The 25,537-nt window shown below is 42.1% G+C and overlaps 1 protein-coding gene across 2 annotated transcripts; it reads right to left on the reverse strand.

The window, feature by feature from the left end:
* Positions 1-2,211: 2,211 nt before the first annotated feature.
* LOC137432401 (uncharacterized) lies at positions 2,212-17,570 on the reverse strand. Of its 2 annotated transcripts, none has more exons than XM_068124300.2 (6): positions 16,979-17,570; positions 15,522-15,700; positions 13,384-13,469; positions 12,007-12,212; positions 8,267-8,914; positions 2,212-3,235 (listed from the first exon to the last, which is right to left on the reverse strand). In XM_068124300.2, exons 1-6 carry the CDS (start codon positions 17,083-17,085, stop codon positions 2,656-2,658), a joined length of 1,806 nt encoding a protein of 601 aa, XP_067980401.1. In that variant the 5' UTR covers positions 17,086-17,570; the 3' UTR covers positions 2,212-2,655. The 2 variants fall into 2 exon arrangements, with proteins under 2 accessions (XP_067980401.1, XP_067980400.1); XM_068124299.2 differs by having other exon boundaries at positions 8,267-8,920; positions 16,979-17,356.
* Between the last annotated feature and the right edge of the window lie 7,967 nt (positions 17,571-25,537).

Here is a 25,537-nt window from a genome sequence, read left to right on the forward strand (position 1 = left end):
AAAAGTGTGATACTAGGATCATTGGACGAGGGGAAAATCTTATTGCAAAGGATCAAATGTCCGATTGCGATAGCACTGTCGAGAACTGTCGCCGTGTCATTGAGAATGCCGCATTTGAGGATCTCATGAAGAGATACGAGGTCTTCTTCCATGACGCCATCAATGGAAAATATGGAGGAACAGCATCATACTGGGCTACCTATGTATATTTCATCAACAGGGTGTATCGACAGCTGCAACGGGCCGTACGGACCAATGATGTAGATGGATACATCCATATCCTGCCAAGTGTGATCAAAGTCTTCTTTGCATTGAACCAGCCAAATTATGCTAGATGGGGTTCCCTCTTTCTCCAAAAAGTCATGAAAATGGACCCCAAGGCTCGAGATTCTGGAAACTGGTGCCAGGTCAATTCGGCGTACAAATAAATCCTACGCCAGGTGTCCAGTTGATCTGACATTGGAGCAGACTGTCAACAGGGATGCTGCTTCTCCCATGAGAGGCATTACGGCTTTCACAAATTCTCATAGTGCCTTCAGGAGGTGGTCCATTACTCTCACGCAACGTAGCATAGCCCTTACAGAACTCTGTGAACTGGTCAGTCTCCAACCAGGGGAGGAACCAGCTAATCAGCTGAGGAAATGGAGAATTGAACGTGACAATGCTGACATGAATGCCCTCTCATGGGGTATAGGCATTCCTCTCATGGAATGCTGACCTTGGACAACAAATGCAACCCATTCGCCACTTATTCTCCTGCTGATCTCATCAATGTGTCATCAGGGAGAGCAGCGAAGGAGGAGAACAAAACATTCCCACTTGGAACACTGGAACGGGGGGAAAAACTTCGACTTCAGTTCGAGGATGAGTGTGTAGTCGATGGATGGGATGTGTGTGTAGTGGAGTGAGGACAGTGATGAGTGACGAAAGTGATAGATAAGACTTGAAATGCCAAGAGGACATCAAGTTAATTATGTGAACTGCACATTTGCAAGTTTTCCACATATCGTTGTTCGGTAATGGCGTCGCTCAATGAGCGGGTGGGCTACACATTTACCTGGAAAACTAATACATTTTCTAGCAATAATGCGGGTGTCAGTGTAATTATTGACCATGTAAACATAGGTATAGACACCTTATTCGTGATATCATGCATAGTTCTCCAGATATTGAGCAAAATAGGTTTTTCGGTAATGGCGTCACTAATTAAGTGATTTCGGGGGGAAAGCCACGGGTCAGACCCGGCAGCAATGCATTTTTGTGACGTCGGTGGATGACCCCATCGGCCCATGAGGTCAAACGTTCTGGCGCTTTTCACTTGAATAAACCTTCTGGGCTCCTGGACTATTTGCTACTGAGGAGACATGCTGAATGGAGAAGGTGGATCAGACTCGGCAACGGTTGCTAGAGTGAGATGTGCATGGAAGAAGTTTCGGAAACTGAGTGGCGTGCTGATGAGGAGGGGAGTGTTGTTGAAGCTGAAGGGAAAGGTGTATGCTGCATGTGTGAGAAGTGTTATGATTTATGGGAGTGAGACATGGATAATGAACGTAGAGCATCAACGAAGGCTGGAAAGGGTGGAAATGCGAATGGTTCGGTGGATGTGTGGAGTATCGTTGAGAGAGAGGAAGACAAATGATGAATTGCGAAAGATGATGGGAATAGAGCCTGTGATGGATGCTGTGAAGAGAAACAGGTTGAGATGGTTTGGTCATGTGTTGAGGAAGGATGAAAGTGACTGGTTGAGAAGAGTGATGGAAATGAATGTAGAAGTGGAGGACGGGGAAGACCGAGAAAGACTTGGCTAAAGATGGTGGAAGAAGAAATGCGGGCAAAGGGGTTAACAAGGGGAGATGCAGAAAACAGGGCAAAATGGAGAAGATTGTCATGGGGCCCGCAAGGCCAACCCCCGCTATAGCAGGGAAAATGGCCTTCAAATGCCTGTTGTTTGTTGTTGTTGTTCTTTACTGAAAAAGAACGTGTCAAAAATAAAATAATAAAAATTAAAGAAAAAAATTCTTTCTCTTAACCATTTGTGTGCATATATAATCAGACAACCGGGTCTACTGCTGTCATCGCGTCAATGAGCTCCCCCCCACCACCCAAGCCCACTTCCACACTCAAACGACCAGTCAAATTATGGAAATGTGGCACACCTGTTTTACTCAAAGCAGACAACCACAGAAGAATAAACACAAGTTTGAGACAATGAACAGAAGTAACCATGAATGGATTTATTTGCAGCTGAAACAGCAGTTTGCACGAATGCAAAGACTGTACCTGCAGATCTGAAGACAAACCAAAACTGCAGCTTGCTGCCAATCTAAGGGAGGGAGTGGGGCAAGGGAGTTGTAGCTGATGTGTATAATGGGGTTAGGGTACAAAAAAAACATAAAGAAATGACAGTAGGAGATCAAAAAAGAAAATCACAACTCAGACAGAGGAATGAAACAATAATGGCAATGGAGAGCCTGGTGCTTCTACATAGGCTTTGCTGAGGCTAAACCACAAATGCACAATGGAAAAAGACCTGGTGGCAGAATGATTGGGGAAAATGCATCAGGTGAACAGGCAAGGATATGTGGATTAAAAAAAAAAAACACCAAAAAAAATCCACAATTTTTTTTTTCACTCCATATTCTGTAGCCAACTCTCTCAAGGAGATCGCCCTGCTGTAGATGCTCTATAATTATTAGGTGAATCGATCTGGGTTTCATTGCTTTTTTCTTTTTGCAAAGCATACTCTTGAAGTGACCGGAACGAGGGCGAATGCTCTCCAGGTGATTGAGAAGCCGAACGCTCCACCGGTGACTGAGGAGAAGCCGAACGCTCCACTGGAGACCGAGAAGAGGCCGAACGATCCACAGGTGACCGAGGAGAAGCCGCACGCTCCATCGGTGACCGAGGAGAAGCTGAACGCTCCATCGGTGACCGAGGAGAGGGCGAACGCTCCATCGGTGACCGAGGAGAGGGCGAACGCTCCATCGGTGACCGAGGAGAGGGCGAACGCTCCATCGGTGACCGAGGAGAAGATGAACGCTCCACGAGTGACCGAGGAGATATGGAGCATCGCTCTCGGGAAGGTGAAACAGAAGGCGAGTTTTCTTTGCGACCGGCAGTGCCATTAGCCTGCTCGAGGGGGGGTGATACACTGTGAGAGGGCTCACTGTGGCGCTCATCTGACTTTGATCGAGACTTGGTGTTCTTCTTCACCTTCCGAGAAGATGAGCACGACCTACAAAAGATGATTGAAGATCAGAAAAAGGCTTCATTATGACATTTGAATTATGAACAAAAATCAATGGCTCGAGCATCAAATGGTGTGGAATGCCGTTTATATATTTGATTCAGGGGATTTTGTAGGTGGTGTTGCCTTATCAGAGGTAAAATATTAGAGGGCGTGCCAAGTTGTCCGAACAGCATGAGGGTGTCACATGTCAACGACTTGGCAGGCAGGTGGGTAACTCAATGTATAAAGGTCATTAATGAGCTCTAGAAAGGTCATAATGTTTCATTTATTTCTTCTTGCAATTCGATAGTGATGTAATTCTCCCGAAACCTCAAAATCAAAATCTAAACAACGGCTGCCTTAAGCAAACTTCTGCAAGGCCAGTACAGCGTCCTCACCACTCAGCACCACAACACCATATTGGTCAATCAATGTATGGGTCATTCCATGTGAAATCATCAAAGAATCTGCCGTCATCTCTCAGATTTTTGTAAAACTTTGGGAACCAATTGGGACCCATGAAAAACAGCTAGAACTCAAATATTTTTGCTAACAGCCTCTTAATTAGTGAGATACAGGTTAACGAACTTTGAGGTTTGAGGTTTGAGGCTTTGAGGTTTGAGGTTTGAGGCTTTGAGCTTCGTAAGAAACTGGCAAAAAGACAACCAGGTGTGGTAGAGACTCAGAGTGAAATACCATTACCAGTGACCAGCAGCGCTATTAGCAGTAGTGAGGACAATGATGGTGGAGGTGAATCACCAATACCAGGCAGTTCAGGGGAGTTTGAATTTCATTCTCCTTAAATGGAACTGAATACACTGAATGAGTCTTTGGGATTGATTGGAGAATCACCGATTCCAAAAAAGAGACTTGCTGCAGATAAATATGTGAAATCCAAAACCAAGAAAATCGGTGACACTGTGAAGAAAAAAATGGAAATCGCGACAGGATTGCCATCTAACAAACTCCAGGATGCAGGACAGGAGATGATAGAACAACTCAAGCACAAGTTTGAATCAACGACCAAGAAAAGTGAACAAGTGCAGGTGCTGACTGTTCTGCCAAAAAGCTGGACAATTGCTGAGATCACAGAGGAGTTTGATGTGTCAAGCTACATGGCTAGGAAAGCAAAGGCATTGGTCAGAGAACAAGGAATTCTCACCATGCCTAACCCAAAGACGGGAAAAGCGATTTCAAAGGAAATTGAGGAAAAGGTCAGGGAATTCTACTTGTCAGAGACCATAAGCAGACAAATGCCTGGCATGAAAGACTTTGTTTCTGTTCTAGTCAATGGGAAAAAGCAACATATGCAAAAACATTTAGTGCTATGTAATCTGAAGGAAGCATATGAGCTTTTCAAGGAGGCCCATCCGAATGTAAAGATTGGATTTTCAAAATTTGCTGAACTCCGTCCAAGGCAGTGTGTTCTAGCAGGATCAAGTGGAACACACTCAGTCTGTGTTTGCACAACACATCAAAATGTAGCTCATGTTCACTGGAGCAAAACTGGATTCTGTGACTGGTGGTGAGTTTAAAGACTACAGTGCACTGTCTTGCAGCTATTCAGTGCAACCCACCTCGCATTGAGTGTTTTTTTGGCAAGTGTTCAGAGTGTCCCGGAATGGCGGGTCTTCGAGATAAGCTTGAAACATATATGCAAGACAACATGATCGACCAGGTGCAGTATAAACAGTGGACATCAACTGATCGGTCGAACCTTGAGACGAAAGTTCAGACAGTTGCTGACTTTCTGGATTCTTTCCAAAGCAGCCTTCAGAAACTGTTACCACACAGTTTCATTGCCAAACAGCAGTCGCGTTACCTACAGAATCTGAAGAATACACTTGAGCCTGGTGTGTTCCTGGTCATTGCAGACTTTGCGGAGAACTATAGTTTTGTAGTTCAGGATGCATCTCAGTCATTCCATTGGAACAACCTGCAGGCCACAATCCACCCGTTCGTGTGCTACTATCGGCAAAGCATACAAGATAAAACTCCTGAACACATAAATTTTGCCATCATATCAGAATGTAACATTCATGATACCGTGGCAGTTCATCTGTTCCAAAAACTGTTCCTTCAATTCCTAACCACCAAATTTGGACAGCGCCCTAAAAAGGTTTGCTACTTCTCCGACGGATGTGCAGCCCAGTACAAGAATCGGAAGAACTTCAGCAATTTATGCCTCCATGAAGAGGATTTCGGTGTCCCAGCTGAATGGCACTTTTTTGCTACGTCGCATGGGAAGGGACCATCTGATGGAGTTGGCGGGACAATTAAGCGGTTAGCAGCTAAAGCCAGTCTCCAACGACCATATGATCAACAGATCATCACTCCTCGCCAACTTTTTGAATTTGCTGATTCAGAGATTGCAAATGTCAACTGCCAGTTTGCAACAGCAGAAAATTATGAACAAGAATCAAAACTACTCAAAGCAAGATTCGAAGAGACCCGCACAATCCCAGGTACACTAAAGCTACATTGCTTTGTTCCTGTGTCTAAGGAAAAAGTCACAGTTCGAGCCTTTTCGTTCTCAGCCGAAGAACGAAAGGAACATGTGAAACTTACACCTGGGATGATCGATCACAATGTCTCAGCCATAACTGGTTATGTTACAGTGGATTATGATGGTCACTGGTGGGTTGCATGTGTCATGGAACATACCCCAGAGAGGCATGAGGTGGATGTTAAGTTCCTCCATCCACATGGACCATCCCCATCATATACATTTCCGGAACCATCAGACCCTCTCACTATTGACTACCGGGATGTGCTTACTACTGTTGAACCAACCACTGCAACTGGAAGGACATATTGTATTTCCAAGAAAGAAACAAGTGCTGCTGTTGCTGCATTGAAGAGGAAATTGAAAGCCTAAGTCAGGTTAGTGAACACTGTGTACTTGAACTCACTTATTGATTGTATAATACATTACAAATGCTGATTTTCGAACCTATATGCCATACGTACATGTACATTATTGCTCATATCTCAGAAACTATTGGAGTGCCCATCACAAAATTTATGTGGAAGCTTCTTGACATCATAAGGTACCTCTGGGATGAATTTGAGGAAATTTGAAGGATACATTTTTTGGGGATTCACAATTGAAGTTTATATTTTGTGATAACTTTTTTGTGGTTGGAGGTAGGAAAATGTTGCCCAGACAAATTCATAGGGCATGAAAATACCTTTAAAATGACACCAAAACCAGCTCTCTAGGTGTTATACTTTTAGAGATATGGCCATTTGAATTCGCGACGTCGCGCTAATTAGTCCAAAGTTCGTTAGTCTGTATCTCACTAATTAAGAGGCTGTTAGCAAAAATATTTGAGTTCTTGCCGTTTTTCATGGGTCCCAATTGGTTCCCAAAGTTTTACAAAAATCTGAGAGATGACGGCAGATTCTTTGATGATTTGACATGGAATGACCCGTATAGTGAAAAAAACGTTTCCAATTTTCACAAATATTTGTGGATATTGTATGAATGAGCGAGTAGGGGAGGGTGGGTGAGAGTGCCCTTTTCTTGCGGATGCAAAGGGGTATCAAACCGAACCCTTTCGCTATCAACAAAGCAATGCAAACTAGAACGGCACTGAGTAGAGAGCATACCTCCACCAGGCTTTACAGTTTACGTTTACTATCCCACTGATAGGCCAGACCTTAAACAAAATCGAATCATGTTCTTGTCACCGACCCAACTCATCCACCTAGTTTTGTCATAATCCGTCCATATCTTTTTGAGATATCCTGCTATATCTATCATTTTTGGCTCCATCTCTCAATGGTGAAGAATCACTTAAAAAATAAATTAAAGTATCAGGATAGGGATCTTCACCAAAATCTAATCAAGTCGTCTTTGTCACACCCCCAACCTGTCCACCAGGTTTCGTCCGAATCCATGCATAATGTTTTGATATATCTGGCTCACAGGCAAACAAGAAGACGTCATGCAGAGCATGTTACCTGCAAAATCCACCCTTCCCCGAAATAAAAAGGTTGCCATGGATATTGGATACATCAAATAGTCCATTTTATTACGATTATAATTGACAATCTTGATCAAAGCTCAGGTGAATCGGATTAAAATTGATGATTTTTCAGATGAAAATTGATATTAGAAGTTTGACTTTGGGTTGACCTTTGACCTCAAAAATAGTTGGTTTCCCAATTCAGTGATGCGCTATGTAATTGATGTTTAATTATGAAGTTAGTGGATGAAAAGTGATGATTTTTCAGATGAAAGTTTATGTTTTTAGACGTTTGACCTTGAGTTGACCTTAAAAGTTTCCCAATTCAGTGAGGCACTTTGCAAAAGCTGTTTAATTTCCAGGTCAATCGGAAAATGGCAATTTTAGAAATTTGACCGCAAGATGACCTTTGACCTCAAAATCAATAGGCTTCTTCCTCATTACTAAGTCTACAATTTGGTGAAGTTTGGTGAAGATCAGTTTAAAATTGTGACCTGTAGGCGAATAACAGACAAACAGACAGACAGACAGAATAACGCACAAGACCAACCAATATACTTGAATGACAAATCTTCGATTTTGCAAGTAACAAACAGACAAACATAATCTCCACTTTCAGCGACGAGGGTAATAATGCCTCCGGACTTCGGCTGCAGTGGCATAATATCAAAAATGGAAGAACAAAAAAAAAGGATTTGAAAAAGCTATTTTGAATCTACAACATAATCATGACCGGTAAAAGAAAAAGTTGCAAAACATCATTGCAGATTAGTCTTTTGGATGGCGGGTGTGTATGCAGGTGTCAATTGCTCTTAAATGGCTGGCTGGAGGTTGCTGATGATCTCAAAACCAAATCTCCTCCATGGGATGAATCAATTACTGTGAGCTGTCTCAAAATCCTACTCGACCCTAACACCACAGGATATGCAATGTGTAATATGCAAGTATCAATGAAAGAAATTAATACGTATTATTTCGATTATTAAAAAAATAATGTCTCAAAACCGAAGACCAAGTGAAGAAGCACAGGTAGAAAGAACCTTATCATAGAATATATCAGACTCACCGATCACGCCTATCCCTTTCATTTGTGCCCCGCTTCCTGCTGCGGCTCCGATTTCTCTTTTTTGTTTTGTCTTGCACAGAGCTCCTCCTTTCGTGTTCTTCTGGGCTCTTGCTCCGGCTGTGGCTCCCGCCAGGACTACGGCTTTGCTTCTTGCTCCTGCTGCGACTGCGATTCTTGCTCGGTTGGACATCTTTGCTACCGCTTCTGGACCTGCTGTTGCTTTCCTTTTTTGGACTGCGTCTTTTGCTTCCCTTACTCCGCTCTTTGCTTGGACTCCTGCTGCGATTATCCTGACCACGTTTTTTACCATGGCTGCCGCTACGACTGCGCTTCTTGCTGTGGCTCCGCTTCCTGCCTCGAGAACTCCTGCTTCGACTCCGACTACGACTATTGCTGCCATTTCGGCTCCGACTCCGACTCCTATTTCTTCCACGGTTCTTGCGGTTGCGGTTACGATTGCGGTTTCGATAGCGTGGTGGGCTAGGGCTCAGACTCCAATTCTTGTTTATAACTCCCATTCTGCTTCGACTACGACTACGGAACCAAGTTGTGTACCGAGCGCGGGTCAAGCTGCGGCTGCGGCTCCTCCGATGACTTCGACTTCGGCTGCGCCTGTCTGGCTTGCGCCAGCGGTTACGTGATCGAGACCTGGTCCTGCCAAAAAGCAAACAAGCAGAAAACAAACAAACAAACAAACAAACAAAAACAAGGAAAAATGGAAATGGTTCATTAATACAGCTTAAAGCAAAAATTAAAAAGAAACATCACTATAGAGAAACCACAATTGATTACAATCAATTACGTAATCTGCACGGATGAATTTGACAGTTTCCTCAACCGCAGTTCAAAGATATGTTAAATTGTGTTTAACAATTCTTTCAAGATTACACAATATACAATCCAAATGCAATTGTGCTACATTAGATAGAGCTTATTTAATAACCCAACAATACTCGATAATAACTCAACTTCATTAGAAGTGGATAGTACTGAAACCTGCACTTACTGCTCGTCCAACCTTTGGGTACGAGTGGACATTTTCATCACGATTAACACACCGTCACTTCATAGATCAACAAATAAGGTTATTGGCCGAAAAGGGACCCTTCAGAGCCGCCAAAAAGGTCAAAACTTGATGAGCTGTAACTCACAAACTGGTGTGGCACAGAGACCTAAGATTCAGCACATTTTCATATCTTACCAACTCAATCTGTAGGAAACCATCAAAATCTGAAGAGGTCAAATTATATTTTCTGGAAATTTTATTGCTTCTGTATGGAATGACTGTGGACAGCCAAACTTGTATTGACTATCCACAAGTGAGACGATTACTACAACTGTTGCTGAGAGGTCTTTCTCTGCATAGGCAACTCGTCACCTCACCTATTAGTATTGCTCACCCAGATTATCACCATTTAATTTTTTTTGCTAACGGATGAATTTTTTTCCCTTTCTCATTGCATGTTAAGCCTTCAAGAGTTAAAGAGTAAAAATAACTAGAGTTCATGGAACCTGTTACCCCGAGCAGTGTTAAAGTATATACTGTACTCCAATTTAAATAAAATGATGATTTAAAAAATCGGTTTTAAAAATTCTGAAGGTTTAGCGCTATTGAAGGAGTCTCATACATTACCCTTAAACACCACCTTATTTAACATGTCCAAGTACTGCTAAACGGAAGGATTTTGAAAGTGCAAAGAAGGCGATTTGTGTTCATGTATGTAATTAAATTAAAATAAAGATAGTAAAAGTCATACAAGAAAAATAAATTCTGGAATTTACCTTTTTTTTTTTACCCAGTGTCTATTACATCACCTTTTCTAACACGTTACAATCATTCTTCATGCCTGTTGTTTGTGTAACTTATAAGGTCCTTAAAAACAGTAACTTTTCTGTTTGGAATGATTTTCAATTTCGTTTAATGGCCAGGCAGGCAGACAGGGTAAAAATAAATTTATAAATAACATCCGTGTCCGTAGGAAGTGTTCAGTTTGGCATTTTTTATATGAAATAGAGAAAGCCTAGGAACGAACAAAACCCTTTAGAACCCTTCAGAATTAAACATGGTGGGTTATAAAGTTTCTTCTTCATTTTTGATGGACGGAAGGGCATAGCCAAATATTGAAGTGGCTTCACCATTTCAAAACTATCTCACTCCCCTCTGTACATGTGCGGTAGGGACAAATTCAGAGCCAAAGTACATTAAAACGACAGGTTTCTTTTCCGCTTCATATTCCGATCAGTGTTCAAAATATAACGTTCTATTGAAATAATTTGTTCCTCGATCATAAACTGAAGTTTATAGACAGACAGATGGGCGGACGGACATGAAACAATTGCTTAACCCTGCCTTTCGCTTCACGTGCGACTCTCCCACCATGGCCCGTGGGGAGATATTGATCCCAAAGTTAAACCGATTTCCATCTGGCCAGTTTTATGAGATTTTGTTTTAATGTCGGATTAGTACCTGGATCACTTCAACGAGGCAGTCTACTGTGTACCAGCGTAAAATGAGTCAATACAAACATGTGCCCATGTGCCGGGTCTTGTTCTGGTGAGGTACAAGTAAATTTGATTCAACATATTATCTTCACATATAAATAGATGCTATTTAAAGACCAAACATTTTAGTAGATCTGAAAATAAACAATCAATTAAAAAAAAGAATTAAGGAACAAATCCACCTCTTAGTTACATAACTCAGATTTCTGTTATATCATGTTTGCAGAGGCCTTGGATGTACGGCTTTATTGGCAATGGATACGTTGGTCAAACCAGAAAAAAAAAATCACCGTAAAGTATTTTGCTACAAAGTAGCATTTCTTCACAACTATTGGTGAAATTTATCCTGGGTTGTTTCCAGACTCACTCTACTAGACACAAAAGTCGGAAACCAAACAAAATTGATCAACTATGCCCAACCTATCACAAGGATCATCAGACATTTGCTTATTGAACACTGGAGATTTTCAACTTTATCCTATACCCACAAATACAGAAAGACTTGAAAATCCAGCCCTAATTGGCACCGATAGCTCAAGGTGAAAAGCTTTTTTTTATCCGGAAGAAAGGGATTCGGAAAAACATCGACACGCTTGGTTGCCTATAGCTTAACAGTGCTTTTGCCAAGATGAGAACATTCAATTACGGCAAACACAATGAATGGAAGCTCACACAGCCTAGTTACAAGTGCCTGCTTCAAATAACACTGGCCGAGTAAGCTACACTCCACTCCCTAAGGGCCATCGATGGTTTCTATTAATTGTGACAATACTGTACTTCGGTCCTTTTAACCTGCCCTGATGTTCAACATCCGTACCTTTGCATTGCAGTCAGTGGGTAAGATAATTCTTCCTATTGGGTCCCTGTGTCATAGAAGCATCTGCTTTAACATGACGCTAAAATGCACCATCCTGCTATGGTGGGGAAGCAACAAAGGCCAGAGAATTGGACCTGGAATAAAGCCAGAGTCTGCAGCAAATGTGCAAACACAAGACAGATCGAATTACATCGCACTGCACCTCATTTGCAGCTGCCCTCCTGTGGCAATAACAGCAGTTGTCTGCCAAGAACAAAGCGTCATGGGTACCAGCTGCGTATTTCAGGTCATGCTTAAATTGCCACCAGCTTCACACACCTAAAGTTAATAAATGGCTTTTGCTTAATCGGACCATGCCTTCCACAAATTGCTGTTGCGCGTCACAATTTGCCACGACATGCTAAAGCGGAGCATGGGTCACCTGGAGCGAGCAAGGCGTGGGAAACGGGTGTTGCCTTCAAAACGATCTTCGCGCAGCCGAATTCTGCGACCGAGGATCTCCATGCCGTCAAGTTCATCAAGCGCCCGTTTCATGTCGGTGTACGTCCGGAATTCCACAAAGCCTTCGCTCTCTCGTTCCTTGTGAGCCTCTCCGTACATCACCTCTCCAGCTCTTCGCATCGAATCCTGTTGAGCACACAAGCACGCTCTTAGTGCCGACTGGATCAGCCGAATAACTCTCCAATGGCCCCACAACAGGAACAATCACTGCACTCTGCAAGCGTAAAATTTTCCCACCAAGCACAATAATGCACATTTACATTTCTATCAAAAACGAAATGATCCAAATTTGGCATGTGCAAATTACCGATCCTAAATCTTGGAGATGCATAACAAAAAACTTGGAGAACCTTCTCATCTCGCCAAACAGGCACCTGCTCGTACTGCATACTCCCGACCAGGTGGGTCCGTGCAATTCCCGAGTGAAGGAACGCGTGTTACAAACCCCCTATCCCCACACCTCCTGACGGATTGCTACCAGTGAATGGACTGTGTATCTGAATTAGGTTATTATGGACATCGATGGGAACGACCTATTTGAGGCTTCTGAATGTATAGGTAAGTTTAAAATGATGATATTTGCTATTAATCATGTTGGGGAAGGCTTACAGCTACGGGTGATGAGGGCTGTTCTAAATATAATTTTCGCTTTATTCTGGGGCTACAACAGAAATCATGCCAGATTTTTGCATCTTTTGCTCAAAGTTGAAGTGAGCACACGTGTGTTATATCCACTTTGACGCTAGAATTTACTCACAGTAAATAGTACGAAACCAACGCACCTCAGTCAAGGATATTTCTCATATTCCTATATTTACATGAGTCCAATTTCCTTACAGGAAACACTTATGGTTAACCATCAGAAATTGCCACTCTTTCATATAAATGCTGAAAATTATGTTTCGAGGACGATTTGAATCAGAGATTCCACGCTAGCGATGGCAGGTTAAAAGTGCTCGGCGAACCGTAACGAGCAAGTATCATACACAGCGCATGCGCAAAAGGCCTCGTTTAGCATTCATACATAATTTCGGAAATGTCATGTGCCGCTAGTATTCAAGAAGTGTGACAACTTGAACAGGGTGTCCAAACAGGCTCACAGAATAAAATGACTCAAAACAATGGACCAATCGCAGCATTGCAACAAGCTCAAATCTCACGTGAACAATTCAACATATGGAGGCGACGTCCAGAGAAGCACGGATGAAGTAACCACAAAATTAAGAATTACTTTGACAGAGGGGAAGGCAAAATGTTGGCTCGAAAACAAGCGATAAGTCTCTGATCAACGACTTACCTTCAATTGCTCATCGCTGCATCGACTGGAGAGATTTTCTACGACGAGCCTAAATTCCGTACGAATTGGTGGTCTGAAAAGAATGCCTCCGGTGGCAAAAAGACACGCAATTACGATTTGAACGATGAGAAAAAACATGTAAGAAAAATAAAATAAAACAAGCAATCAAGAAAAAGCCAAAACAAAATAAAACTGGCTGGTTTGCATTTACTTTTAAAATATACTCAACTCAAAATTGCAATGAAAGATTGAAACAAGCGAGACTAACCCTTTTATCAAGCTCATGATATAATTGTGATTAGAAAGAACATTTAGCAATGCAATTCAAGGTAAGAAAACAAAAATGAAATTATCCATTAGCTCAAAAGAAGCAGCAGTGATGAAACTAAAACCAGCCAGTATTTCCAACTCTCACAAGTCTCACCAACCGGTTCTAACACCAACTGTCGGAGTGGCTTCCGAAAGGGGCTGCCACTCGACAGGCCATGGGAAGGAGGGTAGGTTGGAAGGTTTGGAAGGGAATGCCAGAGCCATTGGAACTGGAACCTTAGGGTTCTTGATTAAAAACATTAAAAACGGAGTTAAACCCACATACCTTAGACATTAGTCGTAAAACGAACAAATATGCATGCATGCACAAGAAAACATTCTAGGCAAAAGCACTTGCAAAAAGAAGGCCTTGCACCGTTATTATACAGCAAACTCAATCTTCTGGCATCCTTCAGACAATGCTATGTTGCCCCCAAATGTCAGAGCATTACTTCCCACATTTAAACAATATATCCTAGCCTCATAATCGCATATACGACCTGCACTTCATCCGATCTTGGAATAATAACGTGTGTCAAATGATGCCTCGTTTGCACCATGAAGTATTCCATTCCAAAGGGGGATAACTATTTCAGTGTTCCGAAGAGTGAGTGGAGTTGACCGTGCCGTGTCTCGATCCGGTGAAGAAAAAGTATAACTCATCACGAGACCGGGGGGCACCGCAATTGTGTAACTGTCATGTACGCATAACAACGAGCCATTGCAATCGTGTTCCGAAGGATGTTGTCGGGTTTCTCGTGGTATTTTGTATAGCGCCTTTGTTTTTTCCGCTACCCTACTGTTGCTCTTAGCGTAGTCTTTCATTTGCTGAACGGAAATTTCAGCGTTCACATTTTATTTCAGTAATGCTTCACAAACCGATGCACACCCTTAGATAACAGCTGCACTCAAATGCAAATGAACACCTTTTCATTCCTTGAATAGGATGCCAGTTCGGCTCCTGCATTCTCTTCTACCCAAAGAGACAGCGACGCAAGAGCACCAAGGATGTAGCTTTCGCTGCTTCTGCCAATCCAAGACGTTACGGGGGTCTGCGGAGCGAGGGCCGCGGGAGGGTGGCGGCGAGCGAGGATCACGGGAGCGCAGCAGCGATCGAGGGTCGCGGAGTGTGACGACATTACTGTTCCGACGAACTATTGCACTCAAGGGGATGATTTGGGAAAGCTTCCCACCAGGAACACTCGGCCGGCCTGGCTGAAGGTGGGGTTTCCTTGTGGAAGGCAGGATTTAGGCAGAGAAGGCAATGCTTAAGCTCTTCCAGAACAGGAACGGTTCGCAGTGAGAACGAGGCATAACTGTGCACAAATAATGATGCAATCACATAAAACAATCTGAAAACTGTGATGAAAAGCCCGATATAAGCAACGATGAAACATACAGCACATGTGTGAGGTTACCAGATGGCACTTGGTGAACAAATACATTGTTACCTATTGCCAAATAATGGAACAGTAATAAAAGCTCACGTATAAAAATGACATTTCGATACAGTTCAGCAAAACCTCTATGTATGTATGTATGTATGTATGTATGTATGTATGTATGTATGTGTGTATGTATATATGTATGTATATATGTAGGCTATGTATATATGTATATATATGTATGTATATATGTAGGCTATGTATATATGTATATATATGTATGTACGTATATATGTATGTATGTATATATGTATGTACAGTACATATGTATGTATATGTATATATGTATGTATGTATATATGTATGTATACATGTATGTATGCATGTAATAATGTATACACAACCGACGCGCGAATATGATCGGTAAATAAAGTAAAAATGCACCATCATGGCGGAGAGCATCCGACTTGCCATGCCGCTTGCTCCTTTCACCTGTTGACATATCTCGCTGTACACCTCTGGCATGCTCTACCAGCACGCGATCTCCACAGAGATCTTTCCCACTAAGCTCGATCACAGCATCATCAGCATCCCGTTGGTCTTCCAGTTCAACAAAACCATACCTGCACAGGAGCAGAACACGGTTAGGTAACGCCTCCAAAAGGTGAAGCAATCCTATATAAAATAAATAAATAAATAAATAAAATAAACCCACCGACTTTTTACACCAAACGGTATCATGTTGTGCATTACAAAATAATAATAATAATGATAATTCATTTATTTTGTATAGCGCTTTTCCAGAAGCCCAAAGGCGCTTTGACAGAGTGGAAAACATAATGCATAACAATACATGAAAACAACAATTGCAAAAAGACAAGAATCAATAGGGAAATATTGAAAGCAAAAGGAGGGAGAAGGAGAAGAGATAGTCAGGGGTTAAATGCTGTGGGTTGAATGTTGAATGCAGTGTTGAACAGGTGGGTCTTTAGTGATGTTTTGGATGTGGTGAGTGAGGAGGAGTCTGATGGTGTGAGGTAGTGAGTTCCAGAGGGTGGGAGCAGCGATGGAGAAGGCCCTGTCCCCCCAGGATCTGAATTTGGTCCGGATGGAGGGGGTCAGGAGGTTGGTACCAGCAGAGCGTAGGTTGCGGGTGGGAGTGTGTCTGGAGAGGTCAGCCAGGTAGGATGGGGCCAGGTTATGGAGGGCTTTGTATGTCAAGAGGAGGATTTTGTACTGGATTCTCTGGGGGATGGGGAGCCAGTGAAGCTTGTAAAGGACGGGGGTGATGTGGTCACGGGTCCGGGAATGGGTGAGTAGACGGACTTGCGTCCGTTCTAAGAAAAATATATTAGAGTGGAGTGAGAACTTTAATGGTTATCAATCGGATAATAAATATTATAATTTTAAAATGGTATGTGGGAGAGGAGGAGGTCAAACAAGAACCCTCCGTGAAACATACCAATTTATACTTTCACAACAAAAGGTTAAGGAACCTGTATACTTTATAAATATACTTGATGGGGATGAGTTCTATAGGAGAATGGAACTCTTAAAAAAGTTAGAAAGAGATAATATATTTATAGGCTCATTAGTAGAGTGGTCTAAGGAACTACATTAAGGGGCTAGTGGGGGGAATAGGGTAAAAATTACATGTAAGTGAGAAGGATCATAGGTTCATAAGGCTAGAAGTAGAAGGATTATAGATTCATAAAGGAAGAAAATCATAGGTTTGATTCTTCAAACATCTTCGCCGAATTCGAACGGACGCAAGTATTTAAGCCGTCAAAGCACAAGACCTGAGCAACAACAAAATACAAGCATGCGCGCACCAGCACTAGGCCCGAGGCGCTAAACGCAACCGTCGCGCCAGAAAGAAAGTCAAAACGAAGAGCACGCACCCATTTTTCAAATTAATCTCGTTCACCCTGCCGTATCCTTTAAAAAACCTCTGCACGTCCTTCTCTCTCGCACGCCAGGTGAGCCTGCCCAGGTAAAGCCGCGGCATCCTCGTCTTACGGAGAAGGCAAGTGCAAAGGCCTGACAGAGGCCTGGCACGTCAGGTCACGCAAATTACAATGTCACAAGGACCAAGATTTCTCTTCTTCTTCTTCGAATCCAAGTTATTGGAAGCGAAATTCTGTGAGATGCAGATGTCACTCGCAAATATCGCCTCGTTTTGCAACAAGAAACCTTTCACGACAATTACATCACCAACTCCGCCATCTCATTGCAGAAGCTCCAAGGTCTCGCGAGATTTCACCTTTCAGCTGTGGTTCATCTCGCGAGATTTCACCTTGAAGCTCTTGTTCGTCTCGCGTTTTTTTGAGACGCCGTTATCAGGTACTCTTGCTCCGTTTTCTTTTTAGCTTTTATATTTTATCATACACAACCGAACATCCAAAACTATGCTTAAAATTTCGCCAAAGTGTGCATTCACTCAACAAACTGATGTTTTATTGGTTTGCAAAACGTTTTTCACTCCGTCCTCTTAATTCAGAAATATATAACGTGAGTGATCACTAAATACAATAAAATTCAGGACGCTAAAGAGTAATACAGGACAAACAAACGCCCAATACCCAAAAGGTAGTACGGCAAATTGCCAAAATTGCATTACAGCAGCTAATTACTCGGCATGGCCAGGAGACATGGACCAAAATATAAAGCAATATTAATAAGCGTTAAGTTTTGTTTCATGAATCAGATTGTCAAATTTAAAAGATTATGCAAAGAATATATAAAAGAGAAATAGTGGATGATTGGAATAATCTTCCGCAAAGTGACGTACAACTGCAGAGGCGGATTAACATTTTTTGGGGCCCTGGGCACAAAAAATATTTCGACCCAAAACATCCCCCCAAAACACGAATACGGTACAAGAAAATGCATTAATACATAGACTCCATTCAATGCTACACCGAGGTAACCCTTGGATACAGTGATTGGGCCTCGGAGGCCCACAAGGTTTTTTTGTTGCAAAAACTATGCTGCACAATTTTTTTTTGGAATGAGCCTCATTTTCACTGACTTTCATGTTGTTGCACAAAATTGTGACATTAAAAAAAAATCATTTTGGCTCGGAAAACCCGACACAATGCAAGCCTGGGGCCTTCGAGGCCCCGCATAAATGTTGTTGTACTACTATGTTATATCATTATTTTCTTGATATGAGCCTCATTATATGCTCCTATAACTTGGTTACAAATAATTCAGTGACAAAAAGATGAATTTTTTTTTAAAACTTTACACGAATACATTCGTGGGGCCTCCGAGGCCCAATGGCTGCATAGGTGTAGGATTTTTGACAGTTGTGGACATATACATTCTAAATAAAAGGGTTAGTGAATCATATTTTTTGAGCAAATACTCCTCCATGAGCCTCAAATTTTTAGAGAAAAAAGGTTGAAAAACCAAAAACAAATTTTTTTTTTTTGCAAAAAGAAAGGAAGACATTCATAACTTGTATGGGATTCTTCCAACGAATAGGATCAATTTATTCACATTTTCTGAGCAAATACACATCCATGAGCATCGACCTGGATTGAAAAAGGATATGAAAGAAAAAAATCTATAAAAAAAAACCAAAAAAAACATTACACGAATACATCCTTTGGGCCTCCGAGGCCCAATGGCTGCGTTTATGTAGGATTTTTGACGCCTGCATCTAAGAGTTAATATTGTATACACTAGAAATAGGTACATCTACTAGGAATAGGACTAGCTGATTGGTAATGAACACACTTCAGCACTTTCATTGGTATGTTCATTACCAAGTTTTTGTTACTTGCAAATTAAACCGATGTTTACGAAACTTCACCAAATGGTAGATAGAGTTGGCCAGGCCAAAAGGTCAACACAGGCCAAATCTCAACAACTTAGGTGAAATTTCTAAAATCCTCAAATTTCATCAAATTTGAAGAGGATTTGCATATCAGGTTACTGAATTCAACCACCAATTATTTTTGAGGTCATTATAGGCCAAAAGGTCAACTTTGGCCAAAGGTCAAGAACTTATTATGGGGATTTCACAAGTATCGTGCTATGCACGACAAATTCATTGTTTGTCTGCATGTAAGTCTCCTAAAGGTCACAATTCTAAACTGATCATGAAACTTTACCAAGTTGTAGAGGTAGTCACAACTGAGAAGCCTATTGATTTTGAGGTAAAAGGTCATCTCAAGGTCATATTTCTAAAATCGTCATTTTTTCATCCAATTGCTGTGAAAGTTGAACAGCATTTGCAAATTGAGTCACTGAATTGGGAAATCAACTATATTTGAGGTCAAAATGTCAACTCAAGGTCAAACTACTAAAATGATAAATTTTCATCTGCAAAAATCGTCAATTTTCATCTGATTAACAAATTAATTTGGCACATTTTTTGAACGTTGGCAAATTCCAACGGTCGTGAGACAGACCTCCGAGACACCAAGGCAGCGTTTGGAAGCACAGCTAGGGGGCTGGCTGCTCAGTCTCCAAACCATGCGTCTTCTCGGGCTTTATAAGTCGGGAGATCTGAGCAGAAAAGAGCAGTAGTTGATGCATCTGGGAGAGGAGACGAGCAAGCTGGTGACCAGAGGGTTGGTGGAGCTTGCGAGTGAATGAGGTTCCAGGCAGGGAACGAGCCCGGCCAGTGGATAATTCCCATACGCATTGCCACATACACACTGACTTACACTATCTGTGTATTACTTTACCTAAATATTGTTACGGAACAGGGTTTCAGGGGTTACGATGAGGGGGTACTTCCCACCTGCTCCCTGACCTCTGGACCTGAGGCCACCAGGCCACGGATAACCCTGCAGCCCGACGTGTTATTAAGCAACCACGGACACCAGTTGGGATAATTAGGTCTAACAGGATCCTCTCACCTTTTATGTCATGTTACCTTTTGGTGACCTAATGACCTCAGCTGAGAACCGCACCCTCAGCGTTTACCCATCTTCCAACTACTACTACTTTGGCTGAGCAAACCGTGAGTGAATGCTGGCTAGCCGAAACGGCATGGCAGAACTCTCGTCTATCCATTACATACACCCCATGTCGGATCAATGAAAGAAAGGCCAAGAACGAAGCAGATGGAAAATGCACAACTATTATTTATTTAAAAAGCAATGGTATTAAGCACATTATTTACAAGTCTTTATTCACTAAAGCAAAATCAATGGCAAAAGGGCATGAATGAACAGCAACAAGCAAAGAAAAAGGCACAAAAGAGCAGACTTATCTGTGCATGTATTCTTATACAATCTTAACACACACACACAGACAAGACACCTTAATTCGTTCAGCGAAGAAGAAGCAAGAAAGAATAATAGAATGAATGAAGCAGCTTGGAGTATAGGAACGACTCCTTGCTCACCTCACACAACCAGGCGGAGTTGCGTAGGACCAGATAATATAAGCAGGGAGGGGGAGAGGGTTTAAGAATGCGATGATGGGCACTGTAGTGTTAATGTGGTGACAGGAGTATGTGGTGGAGGTGTGGTGGTGCCGTGTGCTCAGACATTGATAATGAAAGAGTGATGAGTCAAATGAATAGATAGATTGAAAGTGAGGATAAATGGATCGCAGGGTTGAAGGAATGATGGATTAGGTATCGAAAGAAAGGGATTGTTGGAATGGACCAATTGTGGATTGAAAGAAAGCTTGCTAGAACGGACCAATGGGCGATTGAAAGAAAGAGATAGCTGGAACGAACCGATTGTGGGTTGAAAGAAAGATTGCTGGAACGAACCGATTGTGGGTTGAAAGAAAGATTGCTGGAACGAACCGATTGTGGGTTGAAAGAAAGATTGCTGGAGCTAACCGATTGTGGGTTGAAAGAAAGATTGCTGGAGCTAACCGATTGTGGGTTGAAAGAAAGATTGCTGGAGCGAACCGATTGTGGGTTGAAAGAAAGATTGCTGGAACGAACCGATTGTGGGTTGAAAGAAAGATTGCTTTAACGAACCGATTGTGGGTTGAAAGAAAGATTGCTGGAGCGAACCGATTGTGGGTTGAAAGAAAGATTGCTTTAACGAACCGATTGTGGGTTGAAAGAAAGATTGCTGGAACGAACCGATTGTGGGTTGAAAGAAAGATAGCTTCAACGAACCGATTGTGGGTTGAAAGAAAGATTGCTGTAACGAACCGATTGTGGGTTGAAAGAAAGATTGCTTCAACGAACCGATTGTGGGTTGAAAGAAAGATTGCTGGAACGAACCGATTGTGGGTTGAAAGAAAGATTGCTGGAACGAACCGATTGTGGGTTGAAAGAAAGATTGCTGGAGCGAACCGATTGTGGGTTGAAAGAAAGATTGCTGGAACGAACCGATTGTGGGTTGAAAGAAAGATTGCTTCAACGAACCGATTGTGGGTTGAAAGAAAGATTGCTGGAACGAACCGATTGTGGGTTGAAAGAAAGATTGCTGGAACGAACCGATTGTGGGTTGAAAGAAAGATTGCTTCAACGAACCGATTGTGGGTTGAAAGAAAGATTGCTGGAACGAACCGATTGTGGGTTGAAAGAAAGATTGCTTCAACGAACCGATTGTGGGTTGAAAGAAAGATTGCTGGAGCGAACCGATTGTGGGTTGAAAGAAAGATTGCTGGAGCGAACCGATTGTGGGTTGAAAGAAAGATTGCTTCAACGAACCGATTGTGGGTTGAAAGAAAGATTGCTGGAGCGAACCGATTGTGGGTTGAAAGAAAGATTGCTGGAGCTAACCGATTGTGGGTTGAAAGAAAGATTGCTGGAGCGAACCGATTGTGGGTTGAAAGAAAGATTGCTTCAACGAACCGATTGTGGGTTGAAAGAAAGATTGCTGGAGCGAACCGATTGTGGGTTGAAAGAAAGATTGCTGGAGCTAACCGATTGTGGGTTGAAAGAAAGATTGCTGGAGCGAACCGATTGTGGGTTGAAAGAAAGATTGCTGGAACGAACCGATTGTGGGTTGAAAGAAAGATTGCTGGAACGAACCGATTGTGGGTTGAAAGAAAGATTGCTGGAACGAACCGATTGTGGTTTGGAAAGAAATCAAATCGTAATATCAAAGTGGATTTTTTTTTTCGGAAATTTCTACAAATTAATTAATAATGAAAAGCTGAAATGTCTTGAGTCAATAAGTATTCAACTCCTTTGCAATGACGCTCCAAATTGAGCGCAGGTGCATCCAATTTCATATTTCATCGTATTTCGCGAAGCGACGGGTGGAATTTGCTTGCGTGTTTGCGACCTTACTCCTCTGAGCTCCCAATGTTAATCGTGACAAAACTTTATAGGATCACATTTTTTACCACGATGCACCTAATTAGGAGTTCCTTACAATTCATAACTTGTAAGCACACGAGCCACCACCTGTTGTCATCTCCATGGTACACAATCCATATATACAATCCTTTATAAAAAGCCCAAATTGTTTGATGGACTTAAGTCTCGATACCTATATAATTGGTGAGATGGTGAGCTCTGATTGTCAAATATGGTATCAGATATGAAATATAACTGTTACTCCGATTGGTAAGATGGGCGAAGAAGGAGAAGTGACCTCTTAAATGCGCTAATTGCTAATTATTTTAAACACAACCAAAACATCGCTTTAAAAGTCATTTTACTGCTCATCTAACGACGTAACTCACAGGGGTTAAAGAAGAGTTTGTAGAAAAAAGGTTACTACCTTAGCTAACTTCTTGAAATATCCACCCTGCAAAATTTTTAAAACAAGGCGATTTTGAGCCATATGGACACTACAGGGGCTTTCAGGAAAGAAAACGGGCAATTTGAAGGAGGTGGGTTTGGGGTGGATCAATGGGGGTAGAAAAGATCAAGGTTTTTGATGGGGAAGATAAGAGATGGTGGTGGCCAAAGTGGCCCATTAGCGGGGGTACCCGATTTTTACGCGATCCTGGTGGAGGTCTAAACAAAATCGCTTGATAAATTCAATATCCTGCAGCTTGATGAATAAAATGTTTGTCTCTAAATATGTGCTTAATTGTGGTAGTCCAATAGATTTACCTTGGATCCCAGCCGTGTACCTTTGCGGGAGGAGGGAGGGAAAAGGTGGAGGTGGGAGGAGGGAGGGAAATTGTGGAGGTGGGAGGAGGGAGGGTAATGGGTGAGGTGGGAGTCTGGAGGGAGGGTGTATGGTGGGAGTCTGGAGGTAGGGGTGGGTGAGAAGAAGTAGGGGAAGAAGTGGGTAGGACGGGAAGCGATGGGAGGGAGGAGGGAAAGGGTGGAAGGAAGGAGGGGAAGTGCGGGAGGAAGGAGGGGAAGCGTGTGAGGAGGGATCCAGCATTGCCAGGCAACGCCGAGTACCTTTGCTTTTGCTCTCCCACACTTTGGGACACCTGCTGCATCAAGAGGATTTCCTTCTTATGAGAGTAGATGAAGTCAGCAGGGGTCGAATGAACCCTTGATAGATATAGAATGCCTGACCATTTCAAAGGCCGAGGAGATTTCTCTATCTGCTTTTGCTTTGTTCCAAAATCTCAGCCAATAAACTCTTTTTCATTGTGACCAGCTAATGCAGTTAAAAGAAAAGAAAATAATCCCATCAACTTTGTTGGATATCACTCAAATGATCTTTACACATTTGGTAAAAGTGACAAATGCTTATTTGTCATTTGATCTTGGAAACGCATACACAGTATATTCAATCATAGGCAAAGGAAATATTTTAGAGTAAATATATATATATTTGTATGTCTGAGCACATGGGAAATTTTTTTTATTGCGAATAATTCATGTGACTTGCCAAATAAAAGCACTTGTGTTCCTGAAGTTCACGCTGAGCAAATTCATTTGCCAAATGGACTGGATCATGTAATGGTTTATGGAGTCGTATTTTAGAGATTGAGGCAAAAGATTTCTGCAGCAAATATAAAACTGTGAGTTGTTTAAGGAAAGTGTTTATTTTATGACTTTATATCGTTAATAAGAACAGTAAATCGAGCAGTACGGATTACTGAGGATTTAGGAAACTGAAATAGCTTCCCATTTCCGTTTAGGATTTGCCACTTTTTCTGCACATAACAGTGACCTGGGGCCACAGCCTAAGTGTAAATAGGAGAAGAGTTAGCTAATCAGGTATGAGTAATAATGAAATCCCTAAAAAGGTAGTACAAGCAGGAACAGTATATATATATATATATATACCCTGCAAAAAAAGAAACGCAAAAGTAGTAAAATCGTAAATATCTGACAGAGTGTTGCCGATATCCATACAAAATTAATACCAAAAATGAATTGGTCATTTCTGCATGGATTGGGATTGATTTATGTGGAAAGAATGAGGTACTGCAGAAATTTGGCGAAAAGATGGAACAATCGCAAAAACACAACCACGTGAGAGCCTGGTACCGAAACACACCAACATGACATGCACGTGCAACATCACTTGTTGTGCTATAAAAACGTTGGGTTTTCATATGCATGCCATCACAATCTTACAGCAAGTGAACAGCAAAAACATGCCACGACTCACGGATGAGATTCTTCGGCCACACATCCTTCCCATTATGCAACAAGCGAACGTCATTTTCCAACAAGACAACGCCCGACCTCACACGGCAAGACTGACAACAGCCTGTTTGAGGAATCACAACATCCAGGTCCTGCCATGGCCCTCCAGGTCTCCAGATTTAAACCCAATCGAACATTTATGGGATGCACTGGATCAACGACTGCGAGCACGTCAGCAACAACCACAGAACCTCCGACAGTTGGCACGAGCACTGCAGGCAGAGTGGGTGAACATTCACCAGGCCACAATTCGGGATCTGATTGCTTCCATGGGACGCGATGCCAGTCAGTTTTGGACTCTAATGGTGGCCATACAAGATATTGAGCACAGATGACCTTCACCTTGAAAATCTCCTGTTCCATGTGTGCCATATGGAACCTGGGACAATGAGAATGATGTGTGCCAATTTTGAACAATCGATTACCATCTGTTGATTTATTTATATGATATATAAAATATACATCTAAAATCACTTTTGCGTTTCTTTTTTGCAGTTTTGCGTTTCTTTTTTTTTGCAGGGTATATATATACACACATATATATATATATATATATATATATATATATATATATATATATATATATATATATATATATATATATTGTTGCAGTTTTGAGTTTGTACAGTCAGTATAATAAAGGTTAAAATTTCCCCCTCATAGTTAGTCACACAAGCAACATGTAGTCTCGCGATAGTGTAGTTATTTCTTAGTATTTGAGAGCTTATTCCTTTTCCTATGTTAGTTCTGCGTTGAGTAGAGTCAGGAGAATAGGTCCTACTTCTACCGACTTTCCAGCCTCCCTAGCCTCATGCCCCTTTGCGCTGACTTTCGTTCATTTTGCGTGAATTAACACGAGGCAGGCCTCGGAGGGTCGGGGCGGAGCCGAATGAGGGGCGGCAGAGGCGCTGACGGTAAGCACGAGCCGCCAATCAGGGCTCAGAGGTGGTGGCGG

Source organism: Myxine glutinosa, chromosome 8, assembly GCF_964187855.1.
Source record: "Myxine glutinosa chromosome 8, kmMyxGlut1.1, whole genome shotgun sequence".
NCBI classification, from domain to species: domain Eukaryota; kingdom Metazoa; phylum Chordata; class Myxini; order Myxiniformes; family Myxinidae; genus Myxine; species Myxine glutinosa.

Bases quoted from the DNA above. Each gene is read 5' to 3' on its own strand.
- LOC137432401 (XM_068124299.2), bottom strand. From the start codon at position 17,085: ATGCCGCGGCTTTACCTGGGCAGGCTCACCTGGCGTGCGAGAGAGAAG. The intron at 13,470-15,521 runs GTGCATTTTTAC...TTGCCACCGGAG, and splicing joins GGATGCTCTCCGCCATGATG to GCATTCTTTTCAGACCACCA. The intron at 3,236-8,266 runs GTGAGTCTGATA...CATCTTTTGTAG, and splicing joins GAAAGGGATAGGCGTGATCG to GTCGTGCTCATCTTCTCGGA.